The sequence below is a fragment of the Hyaena hyaena genome, unplaced genomic scaffold (genome assembly GCF_003009895.1).
Source record: "Hyaena hyaena isolate Hyena2069 unplaced genomic scaffold, ASM300989v1 scaffold_310, whole genome shotgun sequence".
Lineage (NCBI taxonomy): Eukaryota > Metazoa > Chordata > Mammalia > Carnivora > Hyaenidae > Hyaena > Hyaena hyaena.
This window is the reverse complement of record NW_024080940.1, coordinates 409,229-433,354: the sequence shown is the minus strand read 5'-3', so window position 1 is coordinate 433,354 and position 24,126 is coordinate 409,229. Positions and strand designations below refer to the sequence as shown.

At 43.2% G+C, this 24,126-nt stretch overlaps 1 protein-coding gene across 2 annotated transcripts in view; it reads left to right on the top strand.

Annotated features, from left to right (window-relative positions):
* Window positions 1–24,126, top strand: part of ADAMTS12 (ADAM metallopeptidase with thrombospondin type 1 motif 12) — a 301,553-nt gene that overhangs the window by 156,705 nt on the left and 120,722 nt on the right. For both annotated transcript variants that reach the window (XM_039248274.1, XM_039248273.1), the window contains exons 4-6: window positions 6,647–6,843; window positions 7,651–7,734; window positions 23,249–23,373. In XM_039248274.1, the coding sequence (XP_039104205.1) occupies window positions 6,647–6,843; window positions 7,651–7,734; window positions 23,249–23,373 (406 nt within the window). The remainder of the gene's footprint in view (window positions 1–6,646; window positions 6,844–7,650; window positions 7,735–23,248; window positions 23,374–24,126) is intronic.

Here is a 24,126-nt window from a genome sequence, read left to right as displayed (position 1 = left end):
ATACCAAGCAGTTATGTGTGGGCTACAGGGACAGCAACAGGAAAGGAGCTGACTGTTAGGTTTCTTTCTAACAGACACACTCAGCCTTTGATGACTGGGGAGAGTACTGATAGTCAGCCCAGTAGGTATCACCAAAAATTTTCTTGCTTCATTTAAAAGTACATAAGAATTGAGGTTCCCAACTATGAATAGTGTTTTCTTTGTCTTTCCATGAAACCTTGGTACATTCAGATCTGTAAAGAAGACCATACAGGAGACTCACAGCCATTGTTTTCTCCAGAACACGAGTGGGCATGTAGCCTTTCTGAACATGCTATTTCTGGAAGCCATTTGGGGTGGCCAGTCATTCCTGCTATTTATACAGTGGAGGCATTAAAAGAGAACCCTCTGTTTATTTACCCTTAACCAACTTACCGATCTGAGGAGATGAATCAAATTCTGCCACTTGGAGAGGAAAGCAACCCACCCCTGGAGGGTTAAGGATAAGAAGAGATAGTGCTTACAAACATGGAGAGGGTGCTTAAGTCCTCATATCCTTCAGGATTATAAGTTTATGTGTGTCAGAAAACCCCAAAGAGGATATATTTGTTTGAAATATTGCTATTGCCTACAAAGAACAGTCTAGGTGCTGGGGATAGAAGAGTGAACAAAACAGACAAAATAGCCCTCTTCCATTCTAGCTGAAAAATAAACTTTTACTTTTCTCTCACATAAATGAAATTTGGAGATGCAATGTCCAATGTTGATGTGGTACTGCACAATCATCAGGAACTCAGACTCTTTCTGTTGCCTGTCTTCTATCTTGATGTCTGGCTTCATTACATGGAAGGTGGGGGGGCGGGCAGAGATGAGAATACCTGTCCAAAGCCATGGGACTTACAAGAGGCTCAATGCAGAAGTGGTTCGGTCCAGGCTCATACAGATGGGAAGTGAACAATTGTCAATGGTGGGCCTGAACAGAAGCTTTCTAGGTCCTATCAGACTTCAGATGCTCTTCTTTTTTCCCAGGGCCATTTCTCTAGCCACCAACTCTGGGTCCAAGACATCTTCTCTAAGTAGCATGTGTCTAGATTATACAAGAGAAATGAGACATTGTCCCCAGAGAGCCAGTTTCAAAAGATCACGTATTACCTATTGAGGTTCCTCTAGACAAATTTCCTTCCAGCATTGCTTGGGACTAGTAGGGACGTGGAGCTTGGGGCCAGCTGCTGCCTGGTCCAGCTTCTCTGCTAGGTTGACTGCCTTGAGCTAATCGTTTCTACTCTGCACATTGTGCTTTCCCGAGAACATAACCCCTACCCCCACACCACCAATCTGCATGAGATTCAGACCCACTCATCCAAAATGCTGGTCTGCTGCTTATGAGCAGTAAGACTTTGAACAAATTGCATAACTTCTCTGAATCTCATGTTTCTTATTTTAAACTAGCAATAATAAGACTTATCTCCTATGATTATTGAGAACTAACTCGTAAATGACCAAATAAAGAAGTGTTTATCACAGACCACGCTCTTGCTTGGCATCCCATCACAGCTGGCTGGCTGCATCTGTGTTGTTTTTGAGTCGTTGTGCTTCAGAAACCTCACTCCTGCTGCTGGCAGGGAGATGGGAGTGTAGAAGCTGTAGGGTATGTCCTGGAGAAGATTAACTTGAGAGGATCTTCTTGGGGGATGCTCAGCCTCAAATCTGCCAGTCCGTGCAGTTAATGGCCAGGTTCCAGTTAGTGGTAAGTAATCCTTCATAGGCCAGGTGGAAATCCTCCTTCTCTAAGAAAAATCTGTGCAGGGGGCAGCAAAAGAGAATTGAGATGAGGGAAGTGCTGAGTCAGGGTAGGAGGCAGAACATTGAGCAAGGCCCTCAGTGCAAGAGCTGGTTTCATTGCCCATGCTAGAAGCTTTTGGCATGCTAAAAAACATCCGTTAGAGTCCAGGAAACTTTATAATTTCCTGAGTCTTCTGCTCTCTGTGTTCACTTTCCTTACTCCCTGGGAAGACTTGAGCCATCTCCCTGCAACTTGCTCATGGTCCATACACTCCTGCAGCTGGCCTGGTGACCCTGAGTCTGACAGATGGGCTCTGCTACCCAAGAAAGCTCTATAGTGGAATACTACATGGCAATGAAAAAGAATGAAATCTGGCCATTTGTAGCAACGTGAATGGAACTTGAGGGTGTTATGCTGAGCGAAATAAGTCAGGCAGAGAAGGACAGATACCATATGTTTGCACGTATAGGTGGATTAGGAGAAACTTAACAGAGGACCATGGGGAGGAGAAGGGGAAAAATAGTTGGGAAGAGGGAGGGAGGCAAACCATGAGAGACTCTTGAATGCTAAGAACAAACTGAGGGCCGATGGTGGTGGGGGAGAGGGGAAGGAGGATGATGAGCATGGAGGAGGGCACTTGTTGGGATAAGCACTGGGTGTTATATGGAAACCAACTTGACAATAAACTATGAAGGGGGGAAAAGCTCTAAATGAGACAGAGCTTTGTGAAGAGCTGCCTAAAGAACTTGGGGGTTGGGGAAAGGAAAAAGAAGTCAATTATTTGTGTTTCCCAGAGGTCTCCAGGCCCTCTACTCTGTTAGCTCACAGGGTGACCTGCACTCCTCAGCAGATACTGTGTGGATATCTGTACTTCCTTAGCTTCTGGTTTGGGAAAGTCAGTCCTGTGTCAAGACTGGAAATTGTCCTGCCATAAACTGCCCATTTGGCTAGATTTCTCCCCTTCAGACAAACACTTCACAGGCTCAGTGTGGAGAATTCTTTAATTGGAACAAGTCATCCCATGTTGTATAAAAACCAATATGACAATAAATTATATTTAAAAAACAGAAAGAAACAAGTCATCCCATAGAGAGAAGTAGATAACTCTTGCAGGTCTTCAGTATTTGTGATTCATAAATTGTTTCTGATCATCTTCAGTTTTTCCTTCACCCATATATCAAACATTTATTGGGTTCCAGTGTTTGCAAGGCATGGTATTAGGCTCCAGTTATAAAGCTAAAGGAGATGTCCTTCTGGCCCTTGACAGAGCCATCAAGGTCAGGCTCTGTTGAGAGCCTCTCTTCTTTTAGTTGAAATGTGAACTTCAGGAACCTTTTGACACACACACACACACAAAAAGAACATTTTGACAACCTTGGAAAATAATTTTACCTAAATTGCTTTACTATCTGTCAGCTGTTTTTTGAAGAAAAAAATCATCCCTGCAATCACTTCTTAGAACTGTCTTGATTTTTCAACAATTTAAGCTCTAGTGTAGTCCTGTGTAGAGAATGTCACTATAGTTTTGAGTGTCTGTGTGTGTGGATGTTGATAATTTTGTATTTTCTTTGAGGGTGGATAAAGAAAATAATTCAAGGTAAGAGAATTCTTAAATATTCATTTTTATCCATTTTATTAAAGAACTTTTTTAAAAGAAAAAAATTGAACAGCTCCTCGAGGAGCAGGAAACTACAGCAGTGTGGAAAGTTCTCGGTATGAGGCCTGCCCAGAAGAGGGATCTCTGAATAACGTATGTGTGGAGTATGGATGGAATTGTGTCTTCCCAAATTTCCCATGTTGAAGCCCTAATCCCCCGCCTGCCCTATGTGACTGTATTCAGACACAGGGCTTTTAGGAGGTTACTAAGGTTAAATGAAGTCATAAGGGTGAGGTCCTAATTCAACACGATTGGTGCCTTATAAGAAGGGGTTGAGAAAGAGGTCTGTCCACACGCACACACTGAGGAAAAACCGTCTCAGCAGATAGTGGGAGGGTGACCACCTGTAAGCCAGGAAGAGAGCTCTCGCCGGAGCCTGACCTTGCCGGCCATCTGATCTTGGACTTCCAGCTTCCCGGACTGGAAGAAGATACATTTCTGTCATTTAGGCCACGATACTTTGTTACGGCACCCTGAGCTGACTAAGTATGTGTATATTTGGGGGTGGCAAGGTCAGGGGGCTTCCCAGAATTGTTGGCACCTCACCTGCCCCTAAAGAACTGTCTGGCTTTGTCACCAGGCCTTGAAGATAGGTGTGTACGATGGCTTCTCGTACAGTCTGAGGTTCTTGAGTGCAAGCATTTCTTCTGTTTAGTCGGGGATGACTTCATGAGGGCCCAACACAGTCAGCCTGGGCATATACGATTCTCTGAGAGTCCAGCTCAGCCCCATCAGGCTTCAGGTTGAATCCCACCACCACCACTCCCGCAAAGCTCTGGCACTTCCGATAAGAGGACAGATACCTCTCTCCTTGGGGATTATTTGAAACCCGAAGACATTTGCATTGGCACAGGCCTTTAGCAAGTGCTTAGCGTAGGTCTTGTTGAAAATGCTAAATCGATACATTTAATCAAAAAGTCTTTACCAGCCTGCATCTCTCATTTCCACATTTCCTCCTACTTGCCCATTTACTGAGAACTCACTGGACTGTTTGCTGGAAAAATGAAATGAAATGAAAAATGAAAATAACTTGATGGGCTTTAAAGGTATCTTTTTTCTTTCTTCTTTAAACTCTGTTGCTCATTATTGGGGAGATAAAAGGTGGAAGAGAGGGGGAGTAAAGGCAAAGACAGAAGAAAAGCAAAGATGGGGAGAAGCCGAGAAATCACCCTTATCTTACCAGCGCCTTATGCATGCCAGCCTCCTGCCAGCTCCGAACCGTAGACACTGGGGGCTGAGAGGAGATGTGTCCACAGCTGGAGCCTGGGACACGGGAGGTCCTGCTTTAATGCCTGGGCTGCACAATGCACACTCTGTGCCAGCAGAAACCTCTGCAAGGGGACCCCCCACTGAGGGGGTGGGTGATGAGCCTACAAGAGCAAGTGAGGAAGTGGTACCAAGTACCATAGACTTTGTGAGGGCACTGGGTGAAGACATGTATAGCTGGTCGCCCAGATACATAAGGTCATGGAGAGCACTGGGCATCCTTGCAGTTTGGAGAACATTCCCCACCCCACATGGCAAGGACAAGAGGGATTGAGAGAAGGAGATCACACCTAACCGGGTTGATAGGATTCTTTTACTTGGCTTGGTCTGCTAACACCCCTTCCAGAACACAGACCCCGTGTGCACTCAAGTATGGCTAGCTCCCTGGCTTGCACAGAGAGATTTGGAAACATTGTTTGAAATGTTCCCATCCTCAAAAAGAAGGTGACAGACAGGGTGGGTAGTAAGGATGCAGAGTTATAACCCATTGATAATATCTCTAGTGATTTCTTGGGAAAGACATACTTATCTGTGCAAAGTAGGTGAAGGAAAATAGAAAGTTGTTCTACCTCGGGCAGATGGGAGGTCAACCATCTTCTGGTTCACAAACCTTCATAAGACTTCCCTTCAAGGCTAACACAATCCTGGGTTATTTTCCAAAAGTTATACCTAGTACAGCTTTATTATTTTCAAGTAAAGCTCACAATAAGTGAATCTGAAATTATTTGGACCTACAATTATGTTACTTATTATTTTTGTTTGTTTGTTTTTTGGTGAATATTACTCAGTATGTTCCAACTTGACATAGATAGTGAAACTGAGGAACCAGGAAGGCTTACATAGCAAACCAGGGTAATCACCTCGACCTTTATACCTTCTTGAAGTATATGCAGCTTTTCTAGCTCTCATGGTCTCCAGTTGTATGCACATTTACTCTGTGGGAGACAGTGTGGTGTATATGAACCATGCATGATTTTAGGGCATAGAAAACCCTGGATCTTCCAGACTTCATGGGCTATGTGATTTTGGGGAAATTAGTGAACCAGTCATTTTGAACATTAATTCCCACATTTGCAAAACATAGATAGACATATGTCCCTCAAATCTTCATGAGGATAAACAACTTGGTGTTTTAAAACCTAATGCCCTGGGGGCGCCTGGGTGGCTTAGTCGGTTAAGCGTCCGACTTTCGCTTAGGTCATGATCTCGCGGTTCGTGGGTTCGAGCCCCGCGTCGGGCTCTGTGCTGACTGCCAGCTCAGAGCCTGGAGCCTGTTTTGGAGTCTGTGACTCCTTCTCTCTCTGACACTCCCCTGCTCACGCTGTCTCTCTCTCTCTCTCTCTCTCCTAGAAATAAAATAAAAAACATTTTAAAAAAATAAATAAATAAAACCTAATGCCCTGCCTTACACATAGTAGGCCCTGACAAGTTTAGAGGAGGAAGAGAAGAAGAAAAAGTTCTTATTTTTTATTATAACATCTTTTTAATAGTGAGGTATCTATTTGATGAAATAGGTAATAATTATTTCAAAGAAGTACTTTTGAACCTTTCTATGGGATGCAAATTTCAGGGGTGCCTGGGTGGCTCAGTCATTTAAGCAGCCCACTTTGGCTCAGGTCATGATCTTGGCTGATTTGTGAGTCTGAGCCTCACACTGGGCTCTCTGCTGTCAGTACAGAGCCTGCTTCTGATCCTGTGTGTGTGTGTGTGTGTGTGTGTGTGTGTGTGTGTGTGTCTCTGCCCCTCCCTTGCTGATTTCTTTCTCTCTCAAAATAAACTTTTAAAAAAGATGCAAATTTCAGTTATCATGGTCCTAATCATTTAAATTGGTCTTTTTCTCCATTCCAGTCATGTATATAAGAACATAGCATTCCTACATAAACACAAGTTACACTAAGCGGAAGTGAGTAATATATGAGAGATACATAGAGTTAGCCCGCTGTCTTCTCCTTCATGTTTAGACAGTCCTGCCGCCTCCCAGACAGTAGAACAACAGCGAGAAAAGTGGGAGAGGAACCACTGGCCCAGCAGAGGGCGTTCTCAGCGTTCCATCAGCAAAGAGCGATGGGTGGAGACGCTGGTGGTGGCTGACACGAAGATGATTGAGTATCATGGTAGTGACAATGTGGAGTCCTATATCCTCACCATCATGAACATGGTATGTCAGACCGTGGGGTGGGGAGAGGCAGCTGGTGAACAGGCGTCATTAGATATGCTCTACCGTCCTAAAATAAGAGAGACCTTTTTTGTTCTTTCCATATATATGTGTGTGTATATATATATATATGTGTGTGTGTGTGTGTGTGTGTGTGTATATATACACACATATATATGGATATATATGTACATATATATGAATCTACTCCCTGCCTAAGTGAGGGAGGAATTTGTCATATATTTTCTACTTAGGTATTTCTCAAGTGACTCAATCCTTTAATATGAGTTTATCTACCAATTTATGTCAGTGCACAGATAAGTAAACTGAGGCAAAGAATTAGAACATGCTTTCCTCAAGGTAGTTAGAATTAGAATTGGAATTAAGTTAATGACCCCCGCCCCCCAATTCCAAACTTCCCTTTTGCACCCTTGGTGTTTCTGCCTTCCCTGAGAAAGTATTAGAGAGAGTGTTAGTCCTGGGGAGACCGGACAGGTATTTGCCTCAGGAACTGATAATATAATAGAGAAAGACGATGGGTCAGGGAAAGGGTCAAAGAGAAGAAAGGCACCAGTCCCGTTAGCACACAGCTAGTCAGTCACCACGGAACGGTTGCTATCGGTTGCCATTAAGTATCAGAATGTGTATTGGGCCAAGGGCCTCTCTCACTCTTGGTTGCACTCCCCCCAAAATTCCTAAGCTGTTAAATAACATTTATTTTAAGTGCATCACACTGCTATTTTCCCTGTCTTCTGGACTTTATCTATTATCTACTCATGTGAGCTAATGGTTTTCCATTTCTGACTCTAGGTCACTGGGTTATTCCACAATCCAAGTATTGGCAATGCAATTCACATTGTTGTGGTTCGGCTCATTCTACTCGAAGAAGAAGAGGTAAGGAATAGCTTCTCCACTCTTCTGACTTGCATCCTAACCCTCCCTACCTTTTTTTTTCCAGGAGGGCTCTTAAGAGACCAGAAAGTAGGCACCAAAAGGTATTTAGAAGCCCACTGAGAAGGAAAATAATATTTCTGTATTATTTTCTTGCGGATTTGGAGCTGTCGAGTGGGAGATGGAGAATGTTTCTGAGACATACATCGTTGGAATCACCTGACAGTCATTTCATCTAGTAATACACAACTTAGATTTGCAGCAGTGGCTTAGAGTGCTCCACAGTGAAAAAGACTAAATCATGAAGTGGTTACATGGTTTCAGTAAAAGTTGGGAGCAACATGGAAATGTTGAACCCTTTATACTGTTTATTTACCTCTTGCATAATTAATGCATGTCCTTCTACTCTGGACTTTCTTGTCTCTCTGCACTTTTACCCTTGGAAATGTCATCTGTTATCAGAGACGTACTTGTCTTCTACATACAGAGACTTTCGATTGATAATTCAAACCCAGACCTCTTACTTGAGCTCCAGTCTCACATCCAGTTGCCTCCTGGAGGCACATCTCACCCTGGATGTATCATAGTCCTTGCAAACTTAGTAAGTCCACAGTGGAATTCTTGATTCTTCCTTGCCCCGATCATCTCAGTTCCGCCTCTCCCTCACCCCATTCTCCAACCCTCTGTGTTACCCATTTGAGTAAATTTTGCTACTGCACCTTAGCATAGGCCTAGGAGTCTTGAATCCTCCCTTTCTTCTCTTCTACATTCAACAGCAAGGCTCACAATGCTACCTTCAAAATACATCTCAGATTCACCCAGTGTTCATCCTTTCTACAGTCATTATGTTGCTTTAGGTCTTATTGTATCTTATTGCAGTGAATTCCCAAATGGTCTTCCTATTTTGAGACTTGCCTTCCATTATCCATTTTCTATGTAGCAGTTAAGGTGAGAATCTTAAATACAAATCTGAGTTGCTCCACTGCACAAAACCGTTAAATAGCTTTTTGTTGTTTTTAGAACAAAATAAAAAATTTCTGCTAAATCCTGCAGAGATTTTCATGACCATGCCTCCATCCACTTGTCTGTCCATATGTCACTCTCTGCCTGTTTCCCACCCTTGAACACCCTGGGCTTCAGATAGGTTCTGGAACACACAAGGCCCTCTTCAGCCGCATGGCTTGTGCACTTATGGTTACCCCTTCCTTGGCCCTGCTGAGGGATGGCAGGAACTTTCTGACCTGTCAGACCTCTGTTTACATGCTGCCTCTCTCTAGAGAAATGTCAGTGGCCAACCTACTCAAAGACAACCCTACTTGCTCTTCTCCATCACCGAATGAAGTTTGCTTCCTTTCCTGATACTACTCTCACAATTCATTAATATTTTGTATCTTTGTTTACTCTTTTCTTGTTTATCTTAGCCACTATCAGAATATGAATCCTTTCTTTATTCTTGGCTGTCTCCCCAGCACCTAACAAATAAATGAAAGAATGAAGTGAAACTAAACGAGTTAATGAACCAACCAACTTGATGAAATGTCTTTGCAATCCACAGACCTTACCCAGTGGCTGAAATATGTGAACAATGGCATCATTCAATTCTCCCTCAGTGAGAGATCTGAGGTCAAAATGCTCAAGGCAGGATTGATGGTTTTCTGGCCTCCCCAGTCAGTTAGAAGATTTAAAAAACAATAGTTTCTGGAGCCTGGATCCGTTTTCCTTTTTCTATCCATTTTCCTTTTTCTCTCCCCTACTACCCCTCACTTTCCTAATCACTCGAGGCATACTTTGGTATCTCTGAATATTGATGGATGTATTATTTCCCTTCGCTTGTACCTTTTGTTATGAAAATTTATCCATTATTTAGAACTCAAGCAAAACAAAAGCAATGTATTCTTTCAACATCTAACATGACTTCTCTGATTTTATGAGAATGTAACCTTGATTATTATTTACTATTGATTAAGACCAAGAAAGTAAATTACAAATGGCTTTTGTCTGGTAGAGGTGAAGACAATTTGTGTCCAGCAGAGAAGAGAACCTGAAAGTTGTGGTTTTATGGGTCTCTGGAACATTAACTGATTTTGTATCTAATTTAGCAATCATATTCCAGCATTCTTTCTTTATAGTTTCACCAACTATAGTGGCATCACTTTTCCTGTATCTGCCTTTGAACCAACTTGGACACCTCGTCTATCTTCTTATTAATGAGTTAAATACATTCCTAGCATGCTTACTATATATTTATATGAGAATTACATTTTTAACTTTGTAAAAATTACTCTCCGATACTTTGGAAGACAAAATTTCACTATTGTGTAATGGTCTAGCGTATATGCCTGCTAGCTGCAGAATATGTAGAAGTTTAGGGTTTTCAGACCAAAAAAAAAAAAAAAGAGAGAGAGAGAAGTTTCTTCTGAATGCTAAAGGAAAAAAACCTTTCCCTGAAGCAGTCCCTGTGGCAGTGCTAGTCAGACCTCAAATTGTGGCTTCCATGATGGATCAGGCCTTTACAACTCCACATCTCTCTGTCCCCAGGAAACAATGCCACTTGGAGGCTGTGGAGGTCTCCTGATTGGATGTGGGGTGACCCCATAATCTGGATGCCTAAGGTGCGGGAAGTGGAAGAATTCACTAGGCAGAACAAATGAGATAGAAGTTTATTGAATACACCACAAGGGAGCAGTGGGCAGGACAGCAAGAGAGAGATTGTGTGCCTTAAGGCAGCTGTGTGTTTGTGGGGGGGGGGGGGGCTGTAGTTAAGGGGGAAGGTGAAGAAGTGTGGGAACATATGTAATTTTCTTTTTTTGGTGTCTGTGTCCTGGTGTAAGTAACCAGATAGGTACCGATGACCCATTGGTCCTCTAGGGCTTATGAGTATTTTGAGGTGGGTTGCCTAATGGGCCTGTTTGTATTCACCTAAGGAATTGGGGGTAACTGTGGGCCCCTCTAACTTACTCATGGTTCCATTGTTCATAGTTGCCTAAAAGTAACCCTTACAGAATCCTTTGTAAGAATTTGATTGGCTGCTCTCTGACTCCATCGCCATTACATTGTTTTTCTTCCTGTCCTCATTTTGCAAGAGCAGAGACACAAATGATTTGCTGCAAGAAATCCATGGCTTTCTTCCTTTTACTTGCCAAGTATCTTCCTCATTCAAGCTGTTTTAGAATCTCCAAGTAATACAAGGTTCATAATTTGACAGTAGAATTGCTGGTTCATTGAAGAGTTGTAATTTGCCATTCTCATTTCCTTGATGCCCAGATAGTGGCTCAAGCTATTTTTCAAATCTTTGACTAATGATCAGCCCCAACCACAACAAACAATGATTCCAGCCTTAACTGACATCAGGGCAGCAGCCAGAGGCAGAAAGTACAGTGTGAGCTATTGGAAGGGCCCACCTCCTCTGAGCAAGGAGACCTGAGTTTCTGTTTGACTTTGCATTCACCCAGCAGGTAACTCTTCAAAAGTGAAGTGACATCATTGTTCCATCCCGTTTTTTTCCATCTGTGAATCAAAAGAGAGTTAACTGTATGAACTGCATATGGATACAAATGCAAATATAAGTATCATTTCCTGATTCTGAGAAGCTTAGAGTCTAATGCACAAAAGCACAAAATAAATTTTCAAATTGAGATTGTCATGAGTATAAGAAAGAGTAAAAGAGCACCCTGGACAGGGAAGGCTAAGCATCCTTAGAGGATGAGAAGGAATTAACCAGTGAGGAAGGACATTCCAGGTAGAGGGACCTGTGTGGTTTGTAGCTTGAGCACTTACACTAGCACTTTACACATGAGGACTCATCACTGTGAACATTGATAATGAACCCCAAAGTGGGAGCCTAAAAAACCTTGCTGTTAACAAAAAGAGAGAGGCAGAGGGCTGTGCATGGGGCAGGAGAGAGAGAATAGCCGGTCACAACCTGCTCACTTCTATGCAACAGGTTTGTTCCCTGTCTCTCTGCTGACATCATCACCCTTCCAGGTGTGGAAGCCAGGGATCCTGACGACATCCATGTCATGTCCTTCTCCCACCCTTCATATCCAGTCCATCATTAGGGGTTGCCAATTTTGTCTGATTTGCTCCATTTCTATTACTTTAATTCAAGATACAGTTATCTCTTTCTTGGGCTACACCGGTGTTTACTTTGGTCTACTTGGATTCCTTTCAATATTATTTTCTCATTGCAGCCAGGATGATCTCAGAATGGTAATCTGGGGTGTCTTGGTGGCTCAATCCATTAAGTGTATTACTTCAGCTCAGGTCATGATCTCATGGTTTGTGTGTTTGAGTCCCACTTCAGGCTCTGTGCTGACAGCTCAGAGCCTGGAGCCTGATTTGGATTCTGTGTCTCCCTCTCTCTCTGCCCCTTCCCCGCTTGTTCTCTCTCTCTCTCTCTCTCTCTCTCAAAAATAAATAAACATTAAGAAAAATGGTAATCCAATCATACCCACTTCCCTGGCACCCATTCTCCACCCCCCACCCCTGGTTTAAAGCCATACAGTACTTTTAGGATTCCCTCTCTCATCTCTTACCATGCCCCCCCCCCCCTTGCTTTGGGGATAGAGCAGTATTTTTTCCCCTCATGGTTCTCCTGCCAATGGTCTTGTTGTGGCCTGGACTGTCTTCCTTCCTGTCTTCACTTAGTTGACACCTTAATCCTTCAGATATCAGCTCAAGGATCAGTTCACTGAGGAAGCCTTCCCTGATCTCCATGCCTAGCAAGATTCAATTATATATTTTCACAGTGCCATCTATTTCTCCTTTATAGCTCATATCACAGTTGTGATTTTACGTCTATTTGATTGATGCTCTTCCTTTCTTTAGTATTTAAGACTTAAAGGCAGAGGCTGGGTCTGGTGTTGCTCACCATCTAGCCCTATGGGTATGTAATAGGTAAGGGAAAGAGTGAGCACATGAAATCAGCTGTCAGGACAAAGGTGAGGCTCAACCACTGTTATGACAAGCCTGGTCAGGGATAGAGCCCACATAAAGGGATTTGGATCAAATTCTGTGGGAGCTTCTGGATGGTTCCAAACTAAGAGATGAAATGGAAAGAAAGGCATTAGAGAGCTGGTACTAGGGCTCTGTGGATAGTGATATGAGGTGGGGACCGATGATGTTTGTGGGTGATAGTGGGGTTCGTGGGGTCTGGAGCTGATGGCCAAGAAAGAATTCTTGAAGATGTCTTTGGTGCGAAAAGGTGCTTTTATTAAAGCATGGGGACAGGATGCCTGGGCAGAAAGAGCTGCTCTGGACCCTGTGGATACCCTGGTTATATATTTGGGAGCCGGGGGAGGTAAAGTCCAGGGGAAGTTTCCGGTGAGATTCTCATATATTAAAGAAGACTCACAGGATCCTGGGGTTCTGGCTATTGTCAAGCTAAGGTGGTTTTCCCTCTAGCAAAGCATTAACATGAAGACAGGAGGGAGTTGCTGGAGTACCTTTTACTCTGCCGGCCTCCAGTATTTGTCAGTGGGCTGCAGGTTATTCTTAAGGAAATGTAATTTTATCTGCCATTTCCCTCTGCCTTTGTTTCCCACGTCAGGGACTACTGGGTCTCTGAGGTACGCGTCTTCCATTGTGACTTTCTACAACTCGTGTCTTTCTTATTCTAATCACATCTGACAGCTAACACCTTTTGGGGGCTTCATTTTCTGTGGTGGGTTCAGGAGACACTATGCTTAAATATATAAAGTGCAGTTTTTGTTTGTCATTCACTGCTGTGTAAAAACCACTATGGATTTTCATAGCATTGAGAATAAACTAGAGTGATCTGACACCATATTAAATTTGGAGCAACCAAGGTGGCTTCCTCAAAGACTCAATGGTCATATTTCAGACCAGTGGAAACTGAGGTGCTCAAACATCCGCTGGAAGGCATCCTGAGACATCGTGGGCCAAGAAATCATAGTAGCTTCAGATAGGAGCCCATGCGCTCTCATTCCTGTCCTGCTTTCCTGTAGCCCAGAACCAAGCTCTCGTTGTCATTTTATGACCCTAATCCTATCCTTTGAACTTTTCATTCTCCCTTAAGAACTTGGACACAGACCTGGCCTCAAGCCCTTTCCACTTTAGACCAATTCATTCGATGGCGTCCCGATTCCCCTTTTGGGTCAGAGGTTAAGGATAGGATTACTCTCCTCCCTCCAACTCTTGGGGGCAGTTGACATCAAGGAGAGAATCAGATTTATCATGAGTCCCTCCCCTTTCCAGCTGTATGACCTTTGGTAGGTTATTTGTACCTCTATTTCTTCATTCTGTAAAATGGGGATAATTATATCTACTTCCTAGGATTGCTGTGAGAACCAGACATGTTAATTCTTGCATGAGTGAGCATAGTATCTGGCCTGCAGAAACCACTCAGTAAATGATACTGGTTGTTGTGATTCTTCTTCCTGTCATCATGACCACGGAGGCCCAACCTCAACCCTTTATGTTGCTCTTACGCTCATTTCACAGACGAGGAAACCATGCAGAGTTGTTGAAGGAAAACAAAATCTGAAGGACAAGATTAGGATCGTAAACTGAGACTTCTTTTAAGAACAGGATAGAGAAGGGGCGCCTGGGTGGCTTAGTCGGTTAAGGATCCGACTTTCGCTTAGGTCATGATCTCGCAGTTCGTGGGTTCGAGCCCCGCGTCGGGCTCTGTGCTGACTGCCAGCTCAGAGCCTGGAGCCTGTTTCAGAGTCTGTGATTCCCTCTCTCTCTGACCCTCCCCTGCTCACGCTGTCTCTTTCTCTCTCTCCTAGAAATAAAATTTTAAAAAAACATTAAAAAAAATAAAAAGAACAGGATAGATTAAAAACAGGGATGGGAGTGAGTTGGGATGAGGCCAGAGGGGTCGCAGTGACTGTGCCATTGGGGGTGAGCCCGAGGGTGTGTCAGGTTGGCTTGAAGGAGCAGCAGGAGAGCTGACAGACAGGGAGATGGTGACTGTTTTCACAGAGAATGAATTTCCCTCTTGGTCTCCGAGTGAATTTCTGTTGGGTCCCCTTTTGTGACACTCTGGAGTTAAAGACCTGTTAGCTTTGGGAATTCAGGCTGGTGATTTTCCCTGTCCCCAAGAGATCTCTAGGTCTGTAATAACCTATATAATCACAGCTCTTTTGGGATAAATGTCAAAAATATTGGCAAAGAATTTATACACTCATCACTTCGTTTTCAATCAAGAATCTTTTCCTCTGATGGATGAATTACTCCTTAGTTTTCATGTAAAACTTTGTACTATTTTCTCTTCTCTGTCCATATCTTTTTTCTTAGAAACTTAAGTCTGGCTGACCAAACATAATCAAGTTGTGCATTGAATCATGAGCTGTTCCTAGGAATTCCCAAGGAAATCGTACAAGATTTTTTTTTCATTATAAAGAGAGTTACTGAGAGAGAACAATTTATAGCAAAAGCTGCATTTCGCAGGTTCATTTCCTGTCTCCCATTTGGGGCTGTTTCTGTGAGCTGTTGCTGATTTCCTCAATGTCTTCTCCCTGTCCCATGAGGTTGAGTACTCAGATGAGTAGGAAAGAGGAAGTGGGGAGTGAATGGGACCCATTTGAGACAATGAGGTGAGAAAAACAAAATAGTGAAAGAACAAAAAGGGAAATCTATTTTTGTTTACAGAGGAAACGGGGGTAAAATTAATATGGATGGAGGTTTGTGTTGACAAGCACAAATAACTGCAAGCATGCTTTATGGAACACGTTTATGTCTCCCCACATTCAGCGAGCCAGTATGACCTCCTGAAGTTCTTCTGCATCTTGGGCATGCTTGGGGCTCGGGGTTTTGAGGCATAGCTAATTATGTGTCTTGGGGCTCCTGTGATCAAGTGTATTCAAGAAACTAAACGCAAGGAGTGTTTCCTGGACTAATGAGACTTGGAGAGTAAGAGGCCAAGGGAGCACAGAAAAATTGTGCTCACTTAAAACCTCCTGGAAGAGTCATGACATTTAGTAGAAAAGTAGTAAGGGATCCCGACGACCCCATCACTGAACTTGTGTTAAATGCTACATACTGTAGGTGGAAGTTCTACACAGGGGCAAGGTACCAGCCGCAAATGATTGGCAACTTAGTTAACTATGCACTTGTTTTGTCTGTTTAAAAAAAAAAAAAAGCAGTAGGGAGAAACCAAGCGGAGACTTTAGGTCCTAATGTTTTATTTCCTCATCAATGACTAACCCCCAGGTTATTCCAGAATTGCTTTGTAGGAATATTGGAATGTGAGAAGAAAATCCCCTTTGCTGACATCTACTTTTGAGCTCCTTTTCCTCTCTTTACTCCCTCGGCCAGTAGTCCCGCTAGCAAATCTCAACAACCACGCTGACCCGTGTGTGTAGATGGTTCAACCTCAGCATAGTTCTCATGACTCCATGGTCACCTCTTCTCCGTTCTCCTCATTCCTGTTGAGAACTATGAAGGATCTTAGATTTTATTCTCCCTGTGAGCTCACCAGTTATCCTGCCATGCTTTCCTGGATGCGATGCTGGGAGAAGACATGAGTCTTCTGGGTCAGAGATAGAGGAGTTTATTACTCCCAGCACAGCAGGCGGCAGGAGCTTCGTGTTTGCAGCTGCCCCTCTTGTCCCTTCAATGGAGGTGAAAGGGACAGCCCGGGTGGATGCCGTGCACACAGTGGGTTTTGTCACAGGGAGGAATCCCATGGTAAGGAAACATCAGTCCTTTAAAAGAGGTTGTGAGCAAACCTGTCGGCTTGTGCCCCAGAGTGAGCCACTATCCTTTTTATTCTGGACGGCAAATAAATCTGTCCTCTTCCCTGAAGGGGGACATTCTCTCTGTACTCACATCTATTTCTACACAACATCTTTGGGGAGATATAAAAGCTGTCGGTGCCTTTGCTCAGATGATGTGAAGAAATATGAGAGATCCATGTAGAACTGCCTCCCAACAGTTCTTACCAAAAGGAACCAAAATTATTATTACAGATGCTTTTTTGCTCTATTCTTACACTTCTGACCCCTTACTTTTCACTTCTCTAATCCACAGGAGATCTTTCCTCTTTACTGATTCACCACAAGACCTCTTACCCATGTGAGCTGCACTTTTTGTCTGCCTCTGTGGATGTATTCTTCACCTTTTCTCCAATCCTTGGTGGGGGTGGGGTGGTGGTGATGGCTCATAGCCTCAGTTTAGTCTGTACACCTGCTGTGTGCCAGGCTATGTGCAGTGCCTAAGATAAGTAGAGGAATAAGCCTTATTTCTTGTTCTGAAGAAACTACGCGGGAAAACAGGCACATTATTTGATCATTTTAACCTAGGACAGCAAGTGTTATGAGCCACATGTATGCAAGATGAACTGGCAGGAACCTAATCCAAAGTGAAATCATGGAAGACTTCCTGGTAATGCTCAAATTGAGTCTTAAAGAATGAATGGATATTAAATAGGTTGAAGGGGTAAGAGAAAACAGAAGCATTCTAGGTAGAGGAACAGCCTGAAAAAAGCAAGGTAAATAGAGCATGGAATATGGCATGCGGTGGTGGTGGGGGATTGGAGATAATATCAGTAGTCTCAATGCTGCCAGAGCATAAACTGTGAGGTTGCAGATGAAGGGCGAGCTTCCTGGAGGTCAGACTTTGAAGGGGCTTGAGCCATGGGTCATGGTATGGGCAGACTTTGGTTTTGACTCAATCAGCCTGGCAACAGCACGGAGGATGGATTTAAGAACAAAGAAGAAAGAGGGAGAACAGTTAAGAGATGATGCAAACAGGAACTCAGGCATGAAACAATCAGAGTTTCAGCTAGGGCAGTTGGGAATAAAGATGGAGGGGAGATTGAACAGCACCTGAGGACAGACTGGGAAGCAGGATATGGAGGAAGAGGAAACCAACAGGTGGACACTGATGTTTCTAAGATTAGACCACTAAGTTGATGGTGGTTCAACTTCGAGGAAGCAGGAAGAATAGCCGGTTGAGATTGCTGGGGGAGGGTTTGGGGGATGCTGAGTGATGCCATCCAGAAGGTGTCCATCAAGATATTTGGGTGCATGAGTTGGCATTCTTAGAGAGGTTTGGAATTAGATGTAGATTTGAGAGTCAGCAGAATACAGGTGATGTCCACAATCTGACTGGGACTGAGAGTGAAATAAGCATGTGTCAAAAGAAGGACAGAAGAAGAGCCCGGGAGGAACCTGGGAAGTGGTCAGGGAACAGGAGGAGGATGGGGAGCGGGGGGGTCTCAGAAATAGAGGGTCTCTTCCTGTGTTTGTCTTCTCCTCAGGGGTGGGAGTGTGACTTGGAGGAGAAGAAATAAGCAATAATCATCCACTGGGACCAAGCCCAAGTCTGCCAACACCTGCTGTGTGACTTGGCTAAGGTACTGCCCCTCTCTGGCCTGCGTTTCCTCACTGTTGAAGTGAGACGATTGGATGCATAATACCTAAGGCCCTTCAGGGAGATGAGCTCTTAGTAACGATGGGAAAACTGGAAACAGAGCTTATGCTTCAACATCTGGAAAATGACTCTGCTTTCCCCACGGCAATGAAGATGTGTCCTTGCTGACATTGAATTTGGCTCAGGGAGAGTGGAGGCTTGTAAACATTCACTTTTCCTTAAACAGACATTCACGGATGGGTATGTAAGTCTTCCAAAATGGTGAGTCCACCCAACATATAAAAGGACAATATTAAAGCAAACATTGAGATTTTCCAATCTGGTGGTATCCCATTTTGAGCTGGGTACTCCCACCAAGCATTTTGTGAGCCAAAGGAGAATGTTTTGAGACAGCGTCCCTCTGCTTCCGTTTGTGTGGTCACCTAAACCCTAATAAGTTCTTATATTTATGGCTATTTAAATAGGGAACTTAATTGAACCTTTGCGTGGGTGTGTGAAGTGTGTGAGGTGCGGGTGTGTGAAGTGTGTGGGGTGTGGGTGTGTGGACTCTTCCTACCCACTGTAACCCATCTCAAAGACTACAGCTTCCCTTTTATTCAAAGCTATGGGATTTCACATAATATTACCTAGTAAGTAACCCGCATAGAATCATACTGAAAAGTGTATTGTAAGATTTTCTATTGCAACCCTTGAGCCTTTATTCAGAGCAGTTATTATTTTTAAGATATTCTTAAATATTTTTGTTTTGAAATCATTACAGATTCACATGCAGTTGGAAGAAATAGCACAGAGAAATCCTTTATATCTTTCACTCACCTTCCCCCAGTGATAACATCTTGCATAACTCTAGTATAATATCATAACCCAGAAATTAATATAAACCCTTACCTTATTCGGATTTCATCAGTTTTGTAAGAAATGATTGGTGTGTGTGTGTGTGTGTGTGTATGTGTGTGTACATTTACTTCTATGCAGTTTTAACACATGTAAATGGATGTGACTATTGCCACAATACAGAATAGCTTCATTACAAAGGGCCCTCGTGCTATGCTTTTGAACCTCCCTTCCATCTACCAACCTAACCGCTGGAAAGCACTAGTCTGTTCTCTATCTCTATAATTGTGTCATTTGTAATATAAATATATTGTAATATATTTGTAATAAAAATATGTAAATGTAACCAAAGAATAAATAACCTCTTGAGATTGGATTTTTTTTTCATTCAGCCTATTTCCCTCAAGAATACATCCAAATTGTGTGCATTCAAGTGTTTGTTCTATTTCAGCGCTGAGTAGTGTTCTGCGGTATTTACCAGTTTGTTTAACGCGTCGCTCATTGAGCGATATTTGGGTTGTTCCAGTTTTTTCGAGTATGAATGAAGTTCTGTAAACATTTTACTACAGGATCTTGTATGAACACAAGTCTTTGTTTCTCTGGGATAAATGTACAGAAATGTAATTGCTGGGTCAGGTGGTGGTTGCACGGTTGTTTAGGTTTTTTAAAGAACGTACCCACCTCTCTTCGGTAGTGGCTGTACCATCTTGCCCTCTCACCAGCAGTGTTCCCTGCGGCCAGCTTCTCCACATCTTCCCCACTGATTGGGCGCCACCACTGTCTTTAATTGTATTCATTCTGATAAGCCTGTAGTAACATCTCATTGTGGGTTTTGTTTTTTTTTTACATTTATTTATTACTGAGAGACAGAGAGAGACAGAGCATGAGCTTGGGGAGGGGCAGAGAGAGGGGGAGACTTAGAATCCGAAGCAGGCTCCAGGCTCTGAGCTGTCAGCACAGAGCCTGATGCCGGGCTGGAACTCACGAACTACGAGATCATGACCTGAGCCTAAGTCAGATGCTTAACTGACTGAGTCACCCAGGTGCTCCATTGTGGTTTTTAACCAGCAGTTCTCTCTCTCTCTCTCTCTTTATTCTTTTACACAAATGTGCTCTGTTTTATTTTTTTTAATAGTTTATTGTCAAGTTGGTTTCCATATAACACCCAGTGCTCATCCCCACAAGTGCCCTCCTCCATGCCCATCACCCCCCTTTCCCTCTCCCCCACCCCAATCAGTCCTCAGTTTGTTCTCAACATTCAAGAGTCTCTCATAGTTTGCCTCCCTCCCTCTGCCCCCCATTTCTCCCCTTCTTCTCCCCCACGGTCCTCCGTTAAGTTCCTCCTAATCTTCCTATACATGCAAACATATGGTATCTGTCCTTCTCTGCCTGACTTATTTCACTCAGCATAACACCCTTGAGTTCTATCCATGTTGCTACACATGGCCAGATTCCATCATTTCTCATTGCCATGTAGTATTCCATTGTATAGATAAACCACATCTTCTTGATCCATTCGTCCATTGATGGACACTTAGGCTCTTTCCATGTTTTGGCTATTGTGGAGAGTGCTGCTATGAACATTGGGGTACATGTGCCCCTATGCATCAGCACTCCTATATCCCTTGGGTAAGTTTCTAGCAGTGTTATTGCTGGGTCATAGGGGAGTTCTACTGTTAATGTTTTGAGGAACCTCCACACTGTTTTCCAGAGGGGCTGTACCAGTTTACATTCCCACCAACAGTGTAGGAGGGTGCCCATTTCTCTACATCCTCGCCAGCATCTAGCGTCCTCTGATTTGCTCATTTTAGCCACTCTGATCGGCGTGAGGTGGTATCTCAGTGTGGTTTTGATTTGTATTTCTCTGATGAGGAGGGATGCTGAGCATCGTTTCATATGTCTGTTGGCCATCTGGATGTCCTCTTTGGAGAAGTGTCTAGCAGTTCTCTGATGGCTAATGACATTGAACATCTTTTCATGTGTTTTTTTGTTCATGTGTTTTTTTGTTCATGTGTTTTTTTGTTCATATACATCCTCTTCAGGAAATGAAACTATATGGTTTTTTTTTCTAATTGTCATCTCTTTATTGTTGAGTTTTGAGAGATCTTCATGTCTTCTTCGTACAAGTCCTTTGTCTTACAAAGATTTCCCTCCATTCTGTAGCTCATCTTTTTATTACCTTCGATGCTTCCTCTCACAGAAAAAGGTTTTAATTTTGGTGATGTCAAGTTTTTCAATTTTCCCTTTTAGGTATGGTGTCCTTGGTGTCAAATCTATGAACTCCTTGCCTAGCTCCAGTTCTCCGAGAGTTTCTCCTATGATTTTTTTCTAAAGGTTTTATAGTTTTACATTTTACATTTCTGTCTGTGATCCATTCTGAGTCAGTATTTGTATAAGGTATGATATTTACATTGAGGCTCCGCTCTTTCATCAGACAGCCGCATGTTGTCATTTTCGGGATACAGATTCTGCATGTGTAGTGTTAGACTTATGCCTAAGTTGTTTTTTTTTTTTTTTTAATCATTCTAAATGGTTTTTTTTTTTTTTTTTTTTTAATTAACGAACATTCACTCAGAGACCTCCTCCCTCACACAAAACAACAAAAGCCCATAACCAAACAAAGAAATGAAGGGTTGGAAACAGATCTCAAGGCAATCAAATTATAGTTGGTGCTTTGTCTGATAATCTACCTTGGTTTGTGAAGGGGCTGCAATGGGGCAGCCTTCTAATGAGGCTGGCCACCCACTGGGACCACGGGTCACCCAGGAGCCCTTGTTCTTGGAGTCTCCGATTCAATATCTGACTCAAATCACCTGCAGCTCATTTTTCACTTCTCTGAAATTTAATTCCCTCTTATAAAATGAAAATAACAGTGCTTTCTTTAGAAATAATGACAAAAGATGCAATTAAATTAAATGAAAGAATACACGTGAACGTATCTGGCGCATGGATCACATAGTGATCAAGAAATATTTCCTCTCTTTTCTTTCTTTCCTCTCTCCCTTTTAATTTACTTCCGTTTTCTTTCTTTTGCCTCCTTTTTCTTTCCTTCCATTCCTGCTTTATGCCCCTCTTGTTGATTTTTTATGGTGGATGTGAGCCCGGCTTCTGATAGTGTTGACTAGATGAACAAGAGGGTAACCCCTGTACCCAGCTAGGCCCCCAAAATTCCTCTTCCTCTTCCACCATACATCATTCTACTGGATGACAGAACAGTGAGGATTAGTAAATAAGGAAGTCTGTTTCTTCTATTTAAATTCATAATGCTAAGCAGTTCAGTGGGTTTTCATGTCTGATGATGATCTTTCTGCGTTTTTATGAAAGGCAGGTGGTCTGTGGTGGCTAATGAGTATGCGCGGTGGGTAGGGGGCACCTGGAAGTGCCTTTAACAGGCAACTGAAGCCTCTCAGCCCTGTTTGCTTTGGGTGTGGGTCTTAGCAAAATGTAGAGTAGTAGAGAAGCAAGTTCATAGTCTGGTGTAGACATTGCCTTGAACTTCTTGGACTGAGGACAGAACGAGAGACTCAGGTTAGAGTAGACAATGGAAGTAGTCATTCTCCAGGTAGGATCCATCCTGTAGGAGGGGCAGCTTGATATAGAGACCCCAAAGAAATGGGGCAAGGGAAAGGAAGTCTCCTTTAGAAATTCAAGTGAAGATGATTATCCCTCCCCCTCCATTTGACGAGTTCAGCCAGTTAATTTGGAACAAGCCCTCTCTTCCCATCCTCAGTAGCAACAATGGTTCAAATAGATGACTCAGCAGCCCTTGAAATTGCGGCTGGGAGCATCCACTGCAGCATCCTAATTGCTGTCAGATAGCCAATGATTTCAACTGGTCAGAAGCCTGGAGAGATCATGTTGCCCTCTGCCCTTCATCCGCAGATGTGAGACCAAAATGGAAACACATTAAGTGTAACCCCAGGTTGTAGGGGTTCTCATGCAAAGAAGAAGGGTTTTGATGAAAATCTTGTTTTGTTGTTGGATTAGAAATAAAAATGCCTCTTTGGAATCGTATTGGCTTAGGAAGCAGAGAGCTGCTAGAGATGTGACTTCAAATAGCTTTTAGTCTTGGCTACTGCAGTTTTAATTTTTCTTCAAGGGCTACTTGTTTCAGTGATAATTTCTGTCCTGCACTTCTGCCCTTCAGATTCTTTCGATAAAAATCAAGAGGGTAATGGTATTTAGATCAGGGAGTAAATTGGCCCCTGCCAGATTCCTGCCTGACAGATCTCTGAGGTGCCCGCCTAGAGCTTGTCACACTTGGCTGCTTCTGAGGGCTTCTGTGATGAGCCCTGAGCACAGTAAACTCACCCACGCCAATCTCTTCCTCTTCTTTCTCTAGCAAGGATTGAAAATAGTTCACCATGCAGAGAAGACACTGTCCAGCTTCTGTAAGTGGCAGAAGAGCATCAATTCCAAGAGTGACCTTAACTCCGTCCATCATGACGTGGCCGTCCTCCTCACCAGGTACCCCAGGGGCTGCATGGAAGCCAGGCGCTGCAGAGCATGGGGCTGGCAAGTGAAAGAGTTGTCAGCTGCTCAAACACATGAGGGTCTCCTGCTCCTTTTGCTTTTGATCATTTTTAATGTTTATTTATTTTTGAGAGAAAGAGACAGAGTGTGAGTAAGAAGGGACAGAGAAAGAGAGAGGGAGGCATAGAATCTGAAGCAGGATCCAGTCTCTGAGCTGTCAGCACAGAATCCGATGCAGGACTTGAACTCACCAACTGCAAGATCATGACCTGAACCAAAGCCGGACACTTAACGGACTGAGCCACCCAGGCACCCCAACTTCTGATCATTTTCAAAGGCAGCATCTATGATCTAGACAACTCCTGACATCCATACCAGTGAGGGGCAGTTATTAAACGTGTGTGACAGAACTCCTCGTGTTAATAAACTGCATCTGTTGGCAAAATGCAGGTCTCTTTCATATCCCAATGATGATTTCATCTTTAAAATTGGCTTTTTCATGCAGCTCTGTAAAGAGTCAGGAAGATTGTTTGAAGATCCTCATTAAAGACTCCTGTAACTCTTAAGCATGGGATTTCCAATCCCTTAATTTTCTTTTTAAAGCTTTTGCTCCAGGTTAGAAGCATGCAACCTTCTCTACAGAAATCAGTCCTCCTTGTAACCCATCCCTGATTGGTGGTGAGGACAGAGTATGGGCTGCAGGCGCTTCCCTGAATATGCAGAGTGGTTGCTTACACTTTTCTCCCT